Source organism: Palaemon carinicauda, chromosome 3 (genome assembly GCF_036898095.1).
Source record: "Palaemon carinicauda isolate YSFRI2023 chromosome 3, ASM3689809v2, whole genome shotgun sequence".
Classification (NCBI taxonomy): Eukaryota; Metazoa; Arthropoda; class Malacostraca; order Decapoda; family Palaemonidae; genus Palaemon; species Palaemon carinicauda.
This window is the reverse complement of record NC_090727.1, coordinates 160,999,199-161,016,698: the sequence shown is the minus strand read 5'-3', so window position 1 is coordinate 161,016,698 and position 17,500 is coordinate 160,999,199. Positions and strand designations below refer to the sequence as shown.

The 17,500-nt window shown below is 38.1% G+C and overlaps 1 protein-coding gene across 9 annotated transcripts in view; it reads right to left on the bottom strand.

The window, feature by feature from the left end:
• Positions 1-17,500, bottom strand: part of LOC137638734 (ankyrin repeat and sterile alpha motif domain-containing protein 1B-like) — a 182,360-nt gene that overhangs the window by 134,294 nt on the left and 30,566 nt on the right. For 8 of the 9 annotated variants that reach the window (XR_011044177.1, XR_011044178.1, XM_068371072.1 and 5 more), the window contains one exon: positions 6,475-6,525. The exons of the other annotated variant lie outside the window; for it this stretch is intronic. Coding sequence is in view for 6 of the 8 variants with exons in the window: in XM_068371072.1 (XP_068227173.1) it covers positions 6,475-6,525 (51 nt within the window). In the remaining 2 variants the exon portion in view is untranslated. The remainder of the gene's footprint in view (positions 1-6,474; positions 6,526-17,500) is intronic. 9 annotated transcript variants of the gene reach the window in all.

Here is a 17,500-nt window from a genome sequence, read left to right as displayed (position 1 = left end):
TGTTATGATTGGTCATAAAACATGAACAAATAAAATGGATTCCCTTTTAGCCGTCGTACGTTGCAAAAACATCATACAGAATCGGCTTTATTTTGCTTATTTTTGCGGTTATGACTTATAAGTTAAAGGCTTGACCAATGTATCAATGTGCGAAGCATGGACTTTGGGTGTATAGAGGAGACCTGCATGTTCAGGCTCGTTTGATCTTGCCACAGCACCCCAGTAGCTGAAAATCATTTCCTATGTGTGGCATCATGCAAGGTGTCCTAGAAAAGAACCATCCTCTCAAGTTATTACCGGTGTACATACTTCACAACAAACCTTCAAACACCATTCGCTTTCATGTCACTCTGGGTACAACCAATTCTTTCTGGTCATGTATTTTACAGACAGCACAGCACCTCCTCAAAAATAAGTTTTTCCTTCATAAAAACTATTTCTTATATTTCTAAAGATACTGTACAGTAAAACTTATAATAACTTCTTTAAACGTCCTAAACCTAACCTATAGACAGGTGTTTTAATAATTTAGCAGTCGTCTTATAATGTACGACAAGTATTGATTAAAACTTGCCTCAATTTTTCATCTCTTCTAAAATAAAGGTCGTCTTATATACAGATATATACATGTGGTATTTACATTTATTAACTTAATCACTTAAAACTTTTTATTCCTGAATAATGTTTTTACAATTTTTGTTTGATTTCAATAGAGGGTAAGTAGTAGTAGTAGTAGTAGTAGTAGTAGTAGTAGTAGTAGTAGTAGTAGTAGTAGTAGTAGTAGTAGTAGTCCCCGTCTTACTCACTAGTGTTTTTCAGTTTGTTTTGATATGGCCCACAGTTGAAGTAATCTTTGTTTTCATGAGTATCATTTAATTTACATTCTTTAATTATGTCATCCAAGGGTGAAAAATGAAAGCAGGTTAGTCTTAGCTGGTCGTATTAATGTTATCCCACATGTCGGGTATATATGAAGGCCTCTAGCCTATACAATTTGGTATGATTTTGCTTAATTTTATGCTTAGAGAAACATATTGCCGATACAGTACAATGGCCTATAGCCAGTAATAGACACCCATTCTTCCTATTAGTCAGTCTATTATTGGGAGGTTCAACTATATCTATAAAATATCATGCCTTCTAAAGATATGGTTTAATAACTATGGTAAAAATTCATACCATAACTTTAAAGTCCCTTCAGCACCACTGGACATATTCTATACCTGGCTATTTCCCATCCAATTATTGCCAGTTCTTTTATCTTTTCTATTATTAACACATGAAAATTCTACACAAGATGTAAAATTGTATATGCATTCTATTCAGCTATGATGTAAAAATTATGATGTCCTATCTAATAGTTTTTTGCTAGGAAGAGTTAGGCAAAATGTCTCAAAAACAGGTTCTTAGTGCCAGAGTTTTTGGTATAGGGGTTAGCGCTCAAAGAGTATACTATACAACCAATCCCAAAAAACAGCATAAAAAGATTGTACATTAGTGTATAACAAAATTTTCTAAATTTCAAATTTTACTACATGTAGTTTTAATATTTTTTTAAAAATTCAGGTTATCCTACAACTACTACTGCCTTGGCATAATCAATTAAATGCATAAGTTGCTAACTGTAGAACAATCATTGACATTTTCACAATTGTTAGTCAATACAGATAGGACGAAAAAATATAGTAAAAACTCATTGTGCCCACAAATCTTCAAATAGTTTGTTTTCTGATATACCGAGCACTCATATATTTAGCCAATATGTGTCTTGAACTCATACTGGACACAATCCTGAATAGTAATTTAATAATGATCTGTTAATCAGGGGAGGGGAGCAAAGTCTCTTCAGCCCATTGGTCTAGAAAGCAACCTTATGATCACCAAAGCTTGTTCACCACCTAATTAACCAGAGGTTCAAACATTCCATTTTGGTTACACTACTCAAATAGTTTTCATTAGCCTCTATGTACTTCATCATCACAATCTTGAGGTGATCTTATCATTACATTTTACCCTCCATTTGCCAGACTCTTTGATCCCTTTGAATGACCTCTCTGAAACACAGGATCCCAATCTTCAAAAAGAGAACTTTATAGTATTAGCCCTTTCCATGAAATGCCAGTTCTTTAACTGCTTGTACCCTACCTTCCCCATTGTCCAATTTGCCATTCCCCACCCACCAGACTCATTGCCTGCACAGCTATTGTTCTGGATTACTGTACTCCTTTGTCTAGTAACCAATAATGTTCAACCTTTGCAGAACTTAACAACCCTTATCAAAATAAGGACAGTGATCACAATTTGAACAGGCATGGATCATCTTGTACAAGTAGAAAGCTGTGGAAACCTCACCACATGATGAGATTTATCAAGCATATTAGACATGGCTTAGCATATTCATTAGTAGGACAGTGAGCCAGGATGACTTTGCATCCATAATTGATGCAGCTGGGATGCTGAGAACAATGCACCTACTATATACATGTTTGTTGTTTCCCTGAAATTTAGACTATCTGAGTGCCATTATCAATTGGAAATGCAATCACAGCCCTGTGGTTTTGTAAGCAGGCTAGAAGACATGGGATAGAAAAAGTTTCAGGACATCAATTAGCCCTCCTATTCTTGAAGACTGTAACTATGGTAGAGGACACCATTAATGTTTTTCAACAAGTGCTCTATCCAGGACTTCAATCCTGCTCCACAAAATAGCTGATGGTCAAGTGCATAGGGGATGGGCTTAAAACCAATGACAATGATAGCCTACCCACCTTAAAGGTGCCTCTCTTATCAGACTATAGCTTTCTCCTCTTACTAGGACCAAACTTTTGTTTTGAATTACAGGAGGCCTTAACATCACTAGCTTTAATATTCATGAATTAGACCAAATGCAGGGAGCCTGTGAAATCCATGTTGTACCATCTTTGAGTATTTGCCTCTGCAAATTCAACAATGTAATAATTTTGGGTATCTTCTAACTAAAAGATATCAAAAGTAGCAGGTAGTATACATATGTTTGATATATTTTTCTATTATATGTTCTGAGTAAAGTTCAGTTATGATATTTGAGAAACCATTTTATATTTTAGTTTATGTTTTGTACATATAGGTGTGCTTATTCTTCATAACTTTTTTGTGATAGAGACCTTCTGACAAAACAAAATATGCCTCAACAAATAAAATTGCTTACTGAGTTCTTAAAATAAATCCAAAATTGGTTACAAAAATAAGAATTGAAGAAATTATGTGGATAATTGTATATGGGATGATGTTTATAATGATACAAGATTTTATAGCAAAAAAATTTTTTTTGTATCAAATATGTATCGAAAATACACACGGGATGCTATTACCTAGCTTGGGCTGAAGGTGACCTAACAAAAAATCTTAAAACTACCATTCAGGAGTGTCAAGTGATAAAGCCAACACACGAGAAAATATATAAGCATTGGGTTTGTATTAAAAGAAAAAAAATCAGTTTTGTTAGAAAACCTAACTATTCTAATCTTCAACTTGGATGAAAAAATTGTTGCTAAAAATATACAACCATTGTGAGCTATCAAACCAAGTACTGAGTGTACTGCATTCTTATGCTGGAAGATACAAAGCAGTTCCATGAACATTATAAACCTAGTACAGTACAATACTTGACAGATATTCTACTCAATCACACCCCAATCTCATACCAGATGTAAAGAACCGAGTCAGATAGTTGTATCTATCCCATTCAGTATAAAAATATCTGCAAAACTAAATTACATAATATATCTCCATCTTCCGTAAGCCTACCCTATTACTGACAGAACCCATAGCTTTAACTGACTCTGTGGCCAACTGTATACAGAGCAGGTATTAATATGAATTCAAAAAATATGTAGAAACTTTTCATTTACTCACTTTACCTAATCATTACATAGTACCATATAAAGATTGAAATGTATTTATATTTTATCAACTGGCTGACTATATCTTATACCTATGTAATGCTAGAAAATTTGTGTTACTCATACCTATGTAATGCTAGAAAATTTGTGTTACTTATAAAAGCCAATTAAAAGACAAAATCAAACTCCACAACTTATATCAACCACATTTTTAAATTCTTTATAATCACTACTGTCATTTTTTTGGTAGCTAATTCCATTTGAGTGGGCAGTAATGTGCTGTGGGGTCTCTAAGGACTTTCTGTAAAAACTAGAACAAATAGCCAATGAAATATAAAATACCAAAGAAATATTGTCTCCCCCTTCTCTATAGGGTAGTGTTACAACGTGCAAAGCACGAATTCAGTGTACAGTATATAAGGGAGGCCCATGGGTTCAAGCACTATTGAACCAGTCACAGCACCTCCAACATTGAAAATCATCTGGCATTCATGAAATTTCATGATTTTCTTTTAGCCTTTCATCCCACAAATGGATGATCAAGATGCCAATCAATTGGATGATTGTTTTCCTTCCATCCCTGATCATCTTAGGACACCAGAACTTAAAGCTTGACAGGCTGTTTAATTTAGTTTTAAAAGTTACTCATGAATGGCACTGTCCTGTCCCTTACCTCTGCCATTCATGAGAAACCTTTTAACCTAGGTTAAACAGTTTGTCAAATCTTAATTTTAGCTATCTTAAGAGAATCTGGGACATAAAAAAAACCATCAACTAATTGATTGGCCCCTTCTTGAGCCTTCCATTTTGTGGGGAGAAAGACTTCACAAAAATCTTAAAGTTCTATGAATGGCAGATGGTTTTCAACATTGGAGGTGCTGTGACGGGTTCAATAAAGTTTGAACCCATGGGTCTCCCTTATGTACTGTACACTGAATCCGTGCTTTGCAACTTGAAATACTACCCCTAGTATTTTATGTTTTACTGGATTTCCTGTTCTAGCCTTTTACAGGAAAGTCATTGGAGACCACATAGCATGTCCCCAAGAAATAGGTTTTTCCTTCATGAAAACCCTTAATTTGAACCTTTGGACCAAAACAATTATCATAAATTACTGTTCTCCATTATTTTTTTGGGCTATATTAAAACTAACTGACTTAATTAATTTAAAGTAGAGGAAGGTTGGAAGTTTAGACTAAAAAGATGTTGACAAATTCTTTTTATAAAAAATGGTAAAAAAGACTTGGAAGCAGCTTCCATACTAATCCATCTCAAGATTAGCATAGTATGCTCGCTTTACTACAAGTTTTACCATTGCTGTTCAATGCACAACAAACATATGGAATACATCTTCCAAGGTGTAAAAAGAATTACCGACAGTTCAGAAACAAACAAATCTATCTACTGTGTAATGGCTTATAAATAGTCAGTAACCAAAAACTAAAATAAGCCTTCTGGAATACCAGATACTATATACAGTATTCAGTTTCCAATGTACCAGATCAAAATTTAGAGGAAACTCTTAAATGAGAAGGTTTTAAAATACTACTTTAAATATATTATTTACCTAAGTCAAGTCAACTACTGTACTCTACAAATAACAATTTCTACCAATAATACTCCGTAAAATACAAAGTTAAGAGGACTCATGAAAAAGAACATCTGCAAATGAGCAACATTCAAGTAAGCTTTATTATTATGTTCAAAGCAGAGGTCATAAGTGATATCGGTATAGTAAATATTACCACTTCATACATATCTAAAGTCACCTAATGGCACGTGAAAAAACTAGAGAATCTAAATTTACAGATTCTGACATAATTCATCCGAAGATCAAGCTAATGGATTAATTTGAAACTAAGGTGTGGACTTGAAAAAAACCTTAAATATCTACATGTATTATACTATGCTAAAATACATACACTACTAATCCATGCAAAAGATCACAGTATACTAAACTGAAAATCTCTCAAAGATCAAAATTAAAATTTTCCAATGAAAACAAATTGCAACTTTTTTTCTTTCAATATAAAAAAATTGTCTTCACGTTTGCATTGCACAAATATTCTATGATAACCTCATTACAATAACTTTCCATGCTAGTTTAAAATAAAGCACCTTCACATCAACAAAGTTAAACATCAGGGCATACAAAACAAACAAATATAACCATGGACAATAAGAAAGTTATGCAAACGCCACAAAAAAGCATACATACGGTATCCACATTTTCATAGTCAGACTGCATGCAGGAAAAAGAGGGAAGGTTTAAGGCATAAGGAAGTCTGACTTAATAAGAAAACACAATATTCAGACCTATATCATATCAGCCTAGGAGACGGCTCTTTCATAGAAGAAACCTCTGGAAAATTGAAGGTTTAAACAGAAAAGCAAGACAGCACGAAAGCAGCTCTACTGAAGCTTTTTTTTTCTTTCAATTATTCTAAATACCTTGCGATTCCATTCAGAATGCAATAATTTATCTTGAATATCGGTACTACAAAAATACAGTATATAAATAAAAATTCACTATAAATTATCTTTGGATATTATTTGTACAGTGCGCTAAAATAGAGAACCAAACTTTCTTAACCTTTACTTCCAGACAAGTTTCCATCAATGGCTGCAATTGGTTTGGCGTTTTCTAAAAAAAGAAAACCACTTGTAAATAAGTTCACTATTTGCTTTCTGATTTAAACTTGACATAATATTTTTACCAGCCTATCGTTCTCTTAACTTTATCTTACAAGGTTTGTTTACTCAAAATGAAGACTAGTGCCAATGACCATATTCATTGTGATGCTAGATTACATAAATTTAACATAACTAGAAATCTGTGAGTCATCTCACAATAACTTACACCAGAAATGTCCCTAACCTGACATGTAAATAAGTACTGAATAAAACAGATCTAATTTGACTTCTTGTCTTGGCTTAATTGAAATCACTTTAATTCACTCATAATAAAACCAACATCCTGCAAAGCAACAGCAGGTCTTACCATCATTACGACATATTTACCTCCGTGTTCATCCTCTGTTTAAACTAGTCCTGCCAAAGCTTTTCCATCACATTTAGGAAATTTACTTCCCTCTAGTGAGATAATCCTAAATTCATCATTATATTAAAGAATTTCTGCATTCAAAGCCATTTCTATTAGCCTTCTTTTCTCTTGATTAATCCAATTTTGATCTCTCTTAGTAAAAGGAAATAATTCTAAGGCTTCCCTAAATAACAGATTATATTGCTACCCTTCTGTTCCATCTTAGGTTTCACATAAAGCCATGGTTTTATTTATAGGTTTCTCTACACATAAATATGACAAGCATTGATGCTAAGTTTTAGTCATGAATTCATAGGTTTCTCTATCCATTTCCTTTGTTTCAGAGTCTTTCTACTTTATTTAAACTATTAACTGACCTCCTCCCTTCCTCATACCTATCAGCTATTTATCATCAAAAAATTTGTGAGTAATTTAAACTTGTCAAGGGTTTAGATATATTGACCTGATCTCCAACTTCTTGAAGCTGTGGGGACTAAGAATAACTTGTTGTATATCCCTGGAGCAGGAATAGAATGGACTTTCCCCTGAACTAGAAGCAAGTTTCCTTTTGGGCTTGGAACTCTAAATTTGATACGTAATCGTAGAAACGTACAATACTTTTCCATGAGAGGAACAGCAAGGCCTTCATACTCTTCACAAAAGTTATCCAAATCACAATACTGTTCTGCATGGAAGGATCGTCTTAGTGTTCTTCGAGAGACTGCAATATGAACATCAGGAGAGGTTCATACAAATACAGTAAAAGTTTTTATTATCAAAGCTCCCTTTTTGCCAATTTTCTCCTATACCTTTCTTTTATTTGCATGATACAACTGTATTCAAAGTACTGACCACTCCAAAATGATCTGTTAATAGGGGGAGGGGAACAATGTCTCTTCAGCTCTTTGGTCTAGAAAGCAACCTTATGATCACCAAAGCTTGCTCATCACCTAAATAACCAGAGGTTCAAACATTCCATTTTGGTTACTTTACTCAAATATTTTTCATTATCCCAATGTGCTTTAACATCACAATCTTGAGGTGATCTTGTCATTACATTTTACCCTCCATTTCCCAGATGCTTTCAGTATTCTAGGGCTGTACATGTTTCATTCATATAGAGATCAAAGTAGTTCAATAACTAATTCTGCCATACTACATTGTCAAACAGGATAAAAAATTATCCTCCATTCAGAGTGACTAATATGATATTTTAATTATAAAATAAATTTTTGAATATACTTACCCGGTGAATATATAATAGCTGAGCCTCCGGCGGCTCGACAGAAAAACACACAAAAACTCGCGAGCGATCGCTATGAAGGTTGCGGGTGTGCCCACTAGCGCCAACTATCGGCCAGATACCGCATATACATGTAAACAGACCCAATTTTTATCATCCCGCTGGGTCTCTATCGGGGAGGAAGGGGGGGCCTTTAATTTATATATTCACCGGGTAAGTATATACAAAAATTTATTTTATAATTAAAATATCATTTTTAAATATTTAACTTAGCCGGTGAATATATAATAGCTGATTCACACCCATGGTGGTGGGTAGAGACCAGAGTTAATTAAGTTTACAGCGTATATGCTTAGAGTTTTTGACAGTTATATCATAACAAAACCCAAATATATAAAGGTACCTGGTAAGGAAGTCGACTTAGACGATTACTCTGCTTTATTAGTCTGTCTTCCTCACGAAGCCCAGCGATCCTCTTAGGATGCTGAAAGACTCCCAGGAGCTGAAGTATTAAGGGCTGCAACCCATACAACAGGACCTCATCAAACCCCTAATCTGGGCGCTCACAAGAAATGACTTTGACCACCCGCAAGTCAGTCTGCCAAGACGTTCAAGTCCCCCTGGATGAATCTCGTCAACAGGGAGATGCCTCGATTTCTTGACCATAAGAGAAGGTCCCTTGCGATCTCGAGCAGCGTGAAGGAGTGTGTGCCTCCTTGCTTGGAGATGTACGCTAAAGCTGTGGTGTTGGTTACTTTACTCAAATATTTTTCATTATCCCAATGTGCTTTAACATCACAATCTTGAGGTGATCTTGTCATTACATTTTACCCTCCATTTCCCAGATGCTTTCAGTATTCTAGGGCTGTACATGTTTCATTCATATAGAGTTTAGAGTTTTTGACAGTTATATCATAACAAAACCCAAATATATAAAGGTACCTGGTAAGGAAGTCGACTTAGACGATTACTCTGCTTTATTAGTCTGTCTTCCTCACGAAGCCCAGCGATCCTCTTAGGATGCTGAAAGACTCCCAGGAGCTGAAGTATTAAGGGCTGCAACCCATACAACAGGACCTCATCAAACCCCTAATCTGGGCGCTCACAAGAAATGACTTTGACCACCCGCCAAATCAATCAGGATGCGAAAGGCTTCTTAGCCTTCCGTACAACCCAAAAAACAATATTAAAAACATTTCAAGAGACAGATTAAAAAGGATATTGGAATTAGGGTAATGTAGTGGTAGAACCCTCACCCACTACTGCACTCGCTGCAACGAATGGACCCAGTGTGTAGCAGTCCTCGTAAAGAGTCTGGACATCTTTTAAGTAAAATGACGCGAACACTGACTTGCTTCTCCAAAAAGTCGCGTCCATAATACTTTGCAGAGATTTATTTTGCTTGAAGGCCACGGAGGTTGCTATAGCTCTAACTTCGTGCGTCTTAACCTTAAGCAAACATCGGTCTTTCTCATTCAAGTGAGAATGAGCTTCTCGTATTAAAAATCTGATAAAATATGACAAAGCATTCTTTGACATAGGCAATGATGGTTTCTTAACTGAGCACCATAATGCCTCAGATTTACCTCGTAATGACTTAGTACGAGCTAAATAGAACTTAAGAGCTCTAACAGGACATAATACTCTTTCCAGTTCGTTGCCTACGATCTCTGATAAGCAAGGAATATCAAAAGATTTAGGCCAAGGACGAGAAGGCAGTTCATTTTTGGCCAGGAAACCAAGTTGAAGTGAACAAGTGGCTTTTTCTGTAGAAAAGCCGATGTTCTTACTGAAGGCATGAAGTTCACTGACCCTTTTAGCCGAAGCCAAGCACACTAAGAAAAGTGTCTTGAGGGTGAGATCCTTCAGGGAGGCTGAATGTAATGGCTCAAACCTGTCTGACATGAGGAACCTTAGGACCACGTCTAAGTTCCATCCAGGAGTTGCCAAACGACGTTCCTTAGAGGTCTCGAAAGACTTAAGGAGATCTTGGAGATCTTTATTGTTGGAAAGATCTAAGCCTCTATGTCGAAAGACCGAAGCCAACATGCTCCTGTAGACCTTAATCGTGGGAGCTGAAAGGGAGCGAACCTTTCTCAGATGTAAAAGAAAATCTGCGATTTGGGCTACAGAGGTACTGGACGAGGACACAGATGCTGACTTGCACCAGTCTCGAAAGACTTCCCACTTCGACTGGTATACTCTAATGGTAGAAGCTCTCCTCGCTCTTGCAATCGCACTGGCTGCCTCCTTCGAAAAGCCTCGAGCTCTTGAGAGTCTTTCGATAGTCTGAAGGAAGTCAGACGAAGAGCGGGGAGGCTTTGATGGACATTCTTTACGTGGGGCTGACGTAACAGATCTACCCTTAGAGGAAGACTTCTTGGAAAGTCTACCAGCCATTGAAGTACCTCGGTGAACCACTCTCTCGCGGGCCAGAGGGTAGCAACCAACGTCAACCTTGTCCCTTCGTGAGAGGCGAACTTCTGCAGTACCTTGTTGACTATCTTGAATGGTGGGAATGCATATAAGTCCAGAAGAGACCAATCCAGTAGAAACGCATCTATGTGGATTGCTTCTGTATCTAGGACTGGAGAGCAATAGATTGGTAACCTTTTGGTCAACGAAGAGGCAAAGAGGTCTATGGTGGGTTGACCCCAAGTAGCCCAAAGACTCTTGCCCACGTCATTGTGGAGGGTCCATTCCGTGGGTATCACCTGACCCCTCCGACTGAGACAGTCTGCCAAGACGTTCAAGTCCCCCTGGATGAATCTCGTCAACAGGGAGATGCCTCGATTTCTTGACCATAAGAGAAGGTCCCTTGCGATCTCGAGCAGCGTGAAGGAGTGTGTGCCTCCTTGCTTGGAGATGTACGCTAAAGCTGTGGTGTTGTCTGAGTTGACCTCTACCACTTAGTTTCGAAGAAGCTTTCGAATATCATCAAGGCCAAGTGGACTGCGAATAGCTCCTTGCCGTTGATGTGCATGCTCTTCTGACTTGAGGTCCACAGACCCGAGCATTCCCGACCGTCCAGGGTCGCACCCCAACCCAAATCTGACGCGTCTGAGAACAACACGTGGTTTGGGTTCTTGACTGCTAGGGATAGTCCCTCTCTCAGACTGATATTGCTGTCCCACCATTTCAGGCATGCCTTTACTGGTTCGGAGACTGGGAATGATACCGTCTCTAACGTCTTGTCCTAGTTCCAGTGAAAGGCTAGATGGAACCGGAGAGGCAGAAGGTGTAGTCTCCCTAGTGAGACAAACTGCTCCAGGGATGAGAGAGTCCCTACGAGACTGTTCCAACTCCTGACTGAACAAACGTTCTCTTTTCAGCATTAGTTGGACTTCGAGCAGGGCTTGTTCTATTCGGGTGGCAGACGGAAAAGCCCGAAAAAACTGGACTGCGAATCTCCATCCCCAAATATAGAATAATCTGGGATGGGATCAGTTGGGACTTTTAGGTTGACCAAAAGTCCCAACTCCCTGGCCAGACTCAACGTCCAATGTAGATCCTGCAGACAGCGAAGACTGGACGATGCTCTGAGAAGCCAGTCGTCCAAGTACAGGGAGGCTCGGATCCCCGATAGATGGAGGGATTTTGCCACATTCCTCATGAGCCTCGTAAACACGAGAGGAGCAGGACTGAGGCCAAAGCACAGGGCTCGAAACTGGTACCCCACATTCCTGTAAACAAACCTCAGAAACGGTTGGGAATCCGGGTGTATAGGAATGTGGAAGTATGCCTCCTGAAGGTCGAGAGAACCATCCAGTCGCCTTCCATTAATGCTGTCAAGACAGCCTGGTAGACTTCATCGTGAAGTTTGTCTTGACAATGAACACATTGAGCGCACTTGCCTCTTACGTACTCCTGCAGTGAACATGGCTGCCAGATCATTGGAGCCATCCCTGAGGGACTTGTTCCTGCAGAGAACGTGGCTGTCAGATCATTGGAGCCATCCCTGAAAGCCTTGTTTATGCATGACATAATTGTACAGCAAAACTTCAAACGCTCGAAAAAAACTCCTAACAGGAGATGGTCTAGCTCTGAAGTCGACCATAAAATCTTGGAGCGTCTCATGGCCAGGCGCCAGGGAGAGTCTATGAGGTTTGAGAAGTCTATCTGGGCAGAGGCAGGAACTCCCAAGCCGAGAACTTCTCCCGTGTCATATCAGACTCTCGCTCTATAAGCCAGCTTAAAAGTAGGGAAAGCAAAGGCTGTCTCCCCCAAACTCCTCCTGGTGATTAACCAGTCGCCTAGCAAACGTAAAGCTCTCTTAGAAGAGCGAGAGAGCACTAGCTTATAAAACAACGGCTTCGAAGTAGCTAGGCCTAGTGTAAACTCTGACGTTTAGGCGAACGAGGAGCAGCAGTTACAAAAAGATCCGGACAAAGATCCTTAAAAATCAGCATGATTTATTTAAAGTCCATAGAGGGCTGAGCAGCTTTAGGCTCCTCTCCGTCTGACAGAGTCCTCAAGGGAATATCAGTAGGAGGGGGATCAGCAACTTCCTCATCTGAAGGAACCTTGTCCGACAATAGCCGAGTCTCAAGCAAGGGAGAGACCTGCCGTGGTGGCAATGCTTGACAAGCAGAGTCCACACGCAAAGGAGCAACAGTAGCAGTCAAGGACGCTATGTCATGTAACTGCTTAAAGGACTGACCAGTAACAACAACAGGTGCGGGAGAACGTTCGACGTCAACTCGAGACTGCCTTGACTGCTTAGACTGAGCAGTCAAAAAACTCTTGACTGCGGTGCTTGACGCTCAACGTCAAAACAAGTCAACTATGCTGGTTGGTGAACGTCCTGAACGTCAACAAGAGCAAGCGGCAGCGGCTGAACGTCCACAAGCGGCTGAGAGTCAACACGGGACTGCATCGAGTGAGGCTCTACAAAACACGATTGACGTGACTTTGTAACGTCAATGTCAACAGGACGAGCAAAGGCTCGTTTGGGCGGCTGACGGCCAAGATCTCGATCAGCTAAGCGGCGAGGATCATCGTGAACCTGCTCAACAGAATAGTCCTCCATAAGAGAGGCAAGCTTATTCTGCATGTCTTGCCGTACAACCCATTTAGGATCAACGGGAATGGTTGCGGTAAGAGACGAGGGTAACGTCTGTGACTGCAAAACCTTGCCTACAAAAAGACTCTCGGAGCCTGTGTTACGCTTTTGTTTAGGCGGCGAGCAGTCTTCCGATGACTGCATAGGGTCAGAGCTGTCCTAATGGTTACAACCAGGACGCTGGACCTGTCCTGAAAGGACTGACTTTCGCTTAAAGGGCCTCGAAACCTTGTTCCACGGTTTCTTATGCGAAAAGCCTTCGGATGACGAGGAGAAAATCGTCTCGCTCGTCTTATGGTAGGGGCGGTGTTGATGAGACACGCCTGAAACCATAGAGGGAACGTCTGTTCGCTGATCAAGTCCTCTCGAACCCATAAGTCGTACGACATTACTTCTCCCCTGGGCTTGGGAGCTTGCAAGAGGTCTCGGACTAGGCGAACGACAGGCACGAACAGACGAACCCTCGGTCGCAACACTGATAACACTTTGCGCAATTATCACTTTATCACTACGATTTTCTGTTTTGCACTTACTTCACTGAAATCAAATTTTACAACAATTCACATTAGGCATGAATAAAACTGATTTCTACCTGAAGCACGCAATTCTACCCCATCAAGAGGTTATAATTGCGAAATCAGTCGTATAATGTAAGCACATTAATACAAGCAAAAAACAGTAAACATATATTAAGATAAAAAGATCAGTGGCTGGGAAGGAGACTAAACACTAGTTCATTCAAAACTACGTTTTCAATCTCTCACCGTACAGTGCCTTGGGACGAGAATAAAAACTAAAAACGTTTTATCCTTTCTCCCCGTACAGAGACTAGGGACGAGAGTAAAAAACTGACTCGAGAACAACGTTACTCGCTTGGGACGAGATTAAAGATCGGAACGTTCTCTCTTCCACTCTCTCTCTCCGTCTCTCTCTCTCTCTCTCTCTCTGGATTTCGCACCGAAGAGAAGAGCCCACTTACCTTTCGTCAATAAACAGGTTATTTGACCAAAGGAAAAAACTGAAAGGTTTTTCAATTAACAAGTTCCTTTAAAATAGTATTTAAAACATTTAAGTTTGAAAGAAGAATGAACAAAACGTCAGAATCGATTTACTCTTTCTGCAAAGTGAAACCGTGATTCTCTCTCTCTCTATCGTAACGATAGAGCGCAAACTGCGTAGCATAAATAAACTAAACGTTAGTTCATCTTTGAAACAGTATGAAGACTATTCAAAGAAAATCTTTCATAAAATATCTACTAAAAAATATTCATTTAATAAGTTTTAAATCATTTGCTCTGTAAAAGTTATTTACGATTGAAAGGGCTCAACGTTGTTTAACTTCGGTTTCCAAGTTAGGACCGCCTACTCTCGGATTAGAGGAGGAATAGGAAAGGTCGCATATAAACAAATCATTAAAATTTATTTTGATGTTTATTATAAATGGAAAGCTAATCGAAGAGGCCTAATAAAGGAAAATCTATAATTAACAACAACAATTTATAACGTGATAAGATAAATGCTAAAAGCCTAAAACACACTTCCGTACTAAGGGAAGGGTCGGCCATTTAAAAGTCAAAGAAAGTCCAAAAAAACAATCCAAAGTCATCAAAAATTAAATCTATCCAAAAACGAGTTCAAGATTTAAGTTGAAGATAAAACACCTGCACTGCGAAAGCTCAAACCAAAATGAAGTACTTCACCAAATATGTTAAGAAAACTCCAGGTTCTACAGCGAGTATGAATACGTCTTGTCGTCAACGTCGACAGAGAAAAATTGGGTCTGTTTACATGTATATGCGGTATCTGGCCGATAGTTGGCGCTAGTGGGCACACCCGCAACTTCATAGCGATCGCTCGCGAGTTTTTGTGTGTTTTTCTGTCGAGCCGCCGGAGGCTCAGCTATTATATATTCACCGGCTAAGTTAAATATTTAAAAAACAATGATTTACAACCTTATATTCCTACCAGAAAATTACTTACGTTCAGCATTCAATAACTATTCAAATTACTGTACTGGTGAAATAGCATTTATAATCCAGAAATAAAGAAAGAATTATATGACGGGAAAAGAAGGCTACTTAAGAGTCAGCAATTTAAAATTAAACAAGCTAAATGGGAGGCTGTCATTATTTCAATGGAATACAGTACAGTATTACCAAATAATTTGTTCACCATGTTAGAAAATTAACAATTCATGTTTTTCTTTAACTAATGTAGATCAAAATCATTTAAGTATTATCAAAAGGCTTACACAAAATTTATTTGGCTGCTAATATACAATCAATATCAACTTTCGTAGCTCCTAAATATTCCAAATTATATTAACCAAAAATAAATCAAAACTTTTCTTAATTATTTGTGGTAGTAATCAAGTACCTATTAGTAAAATAGTCAGCTCTTAAAAAAGCTAATCATTAGATTCCTAAACCCTAATAAAAATTGCATCTATTTAAACAATATATCAGTACATGAACTGATAATAACTGAAATAAAAATCATTACACCATCACAAGAACTTTAGCTAGAGGCAAAATTACTAATATTACGGAATTAACTGTAGGAAAAATGCCAATACAAAATATATATAAACAACTATGGTTCATATTGTAATAAAAGGGACTACATTTTCTATACAACAATGTATTTTAATAAATAAACTAATTTTTCATTTGAGTTTACCTGTTTACAGGAAAAAAATTAACTATTCAAAGTTGTAAAGGGGGAATCTGTTATACAGACCGTACAGTAGTTACCCGAATGAGGGCAAGTTATTATTATTGTTTTTACAAGCTAATCTAAACACTAGTTTGAAAAGCAGCATGCTATAAGCCTAACGGCTCCAACAGGAAAAATACATCAGATGCAACACATTCAAGATGACCTTCAAGCATTTCTGCCAGTTACTATATCAAGGGGCTTGGACCTGTACTAGAGATCTAAAAGACGCTTATTGTTACGATCCTACTGCTCTTCACTTACGACCTTACCTAACGTTTTAATTTTAACTCAGAAGGGGTTCATACAGGTTCAAAGCAATACCTATTGACCTCAATATTTCCCCAAGTGTGTTCACAAACTATCAAAGTCAGTGATCAGACTCCTTTGCTTGCATCAAGTCCAGGTCATTGCCTAATTGGATAACTGACTAGTTTAGGCAGAGACGAAATAATTATACCTGATCAACTGCAAAGAATCAAGACTAGTTCCAAAAATGGATATTTTGGTACTAGGTCTCCATTGGAATATGTCAAAAGCCATTCTAAGCCAGGCTGAAGCATCTCAGAAAAGAATGCTATGCAAGGTCAATTTCTTTCTTTCATGAGGTAGCCTACTTCTCATTTTGATGGCAACTAGAGAAGGTCTTGGGCCTTCTTCAGTTTACCTCAATAGTCGATCCAGTTTTGAAAAACAAGTTGAAGGACCTCAGTTGGGTGTGGAGAAGTACTACATTTTTGCTTCTTCCCTTAATTATTCTGGATTATTTGGTAATCTATAATTACCTTAATTCCCATATTTTTTTTTTGGCCTTGCATCCCTACAATTATTCTAATTGGTTTTCTATTCTTTTTTACCTGGTGTAGGAATTATATTTTTGAGCTCTTAACTGTCTATTGCTGCCTTTGAAATTCTTCCTAATTCAATGATTCTACTGTTTAATTAACACAATGAGATATATTTACTTAACTGCCAGTCATATTTTCCATGTAACTGGGACTTAATAGATAGAATATATATTTTTGATAAAGATGCATGTACTAAAGTAGTAACATAAATAACACTAACATGGTTGTAATGGAAAAATTTGTCTTTTTATGACACATATGAGCATTTATATAAATTCCTGCTAAGCACCTTTAAATTTAAATCTCTTGCATACAGTCTACATGGAAATGCTGTTACTGTCTGAGATATACCTGATGATCCAGGGAATGCACGAGCAGCAAGATTACCTTCTCTGTCTGATAGACAAAGACTAGAAAAACTATAGTCAATTCTCTTTAGCGAGGCAGGTTTGCACCGATTCGCAGGGGTGCTCTTTTAACCCGGAAAAGTTTCCTGATCGTTGATTGGATGGACAAGATAATTCTAACCAATCAGAGAGCAGGAAACTTTTCCAAGCTAAAAGGGCACCGCTGCGAGTCAGTGCAAATACGCCTCATTAAAAAAAAATTGAGTATAGGAGCATTCTGGGACAAATATCGGTACACCCATATATGATTAATGGGTTTATATTATTATTAATATTACAAGCTAAGCTACAAACCTTGTTG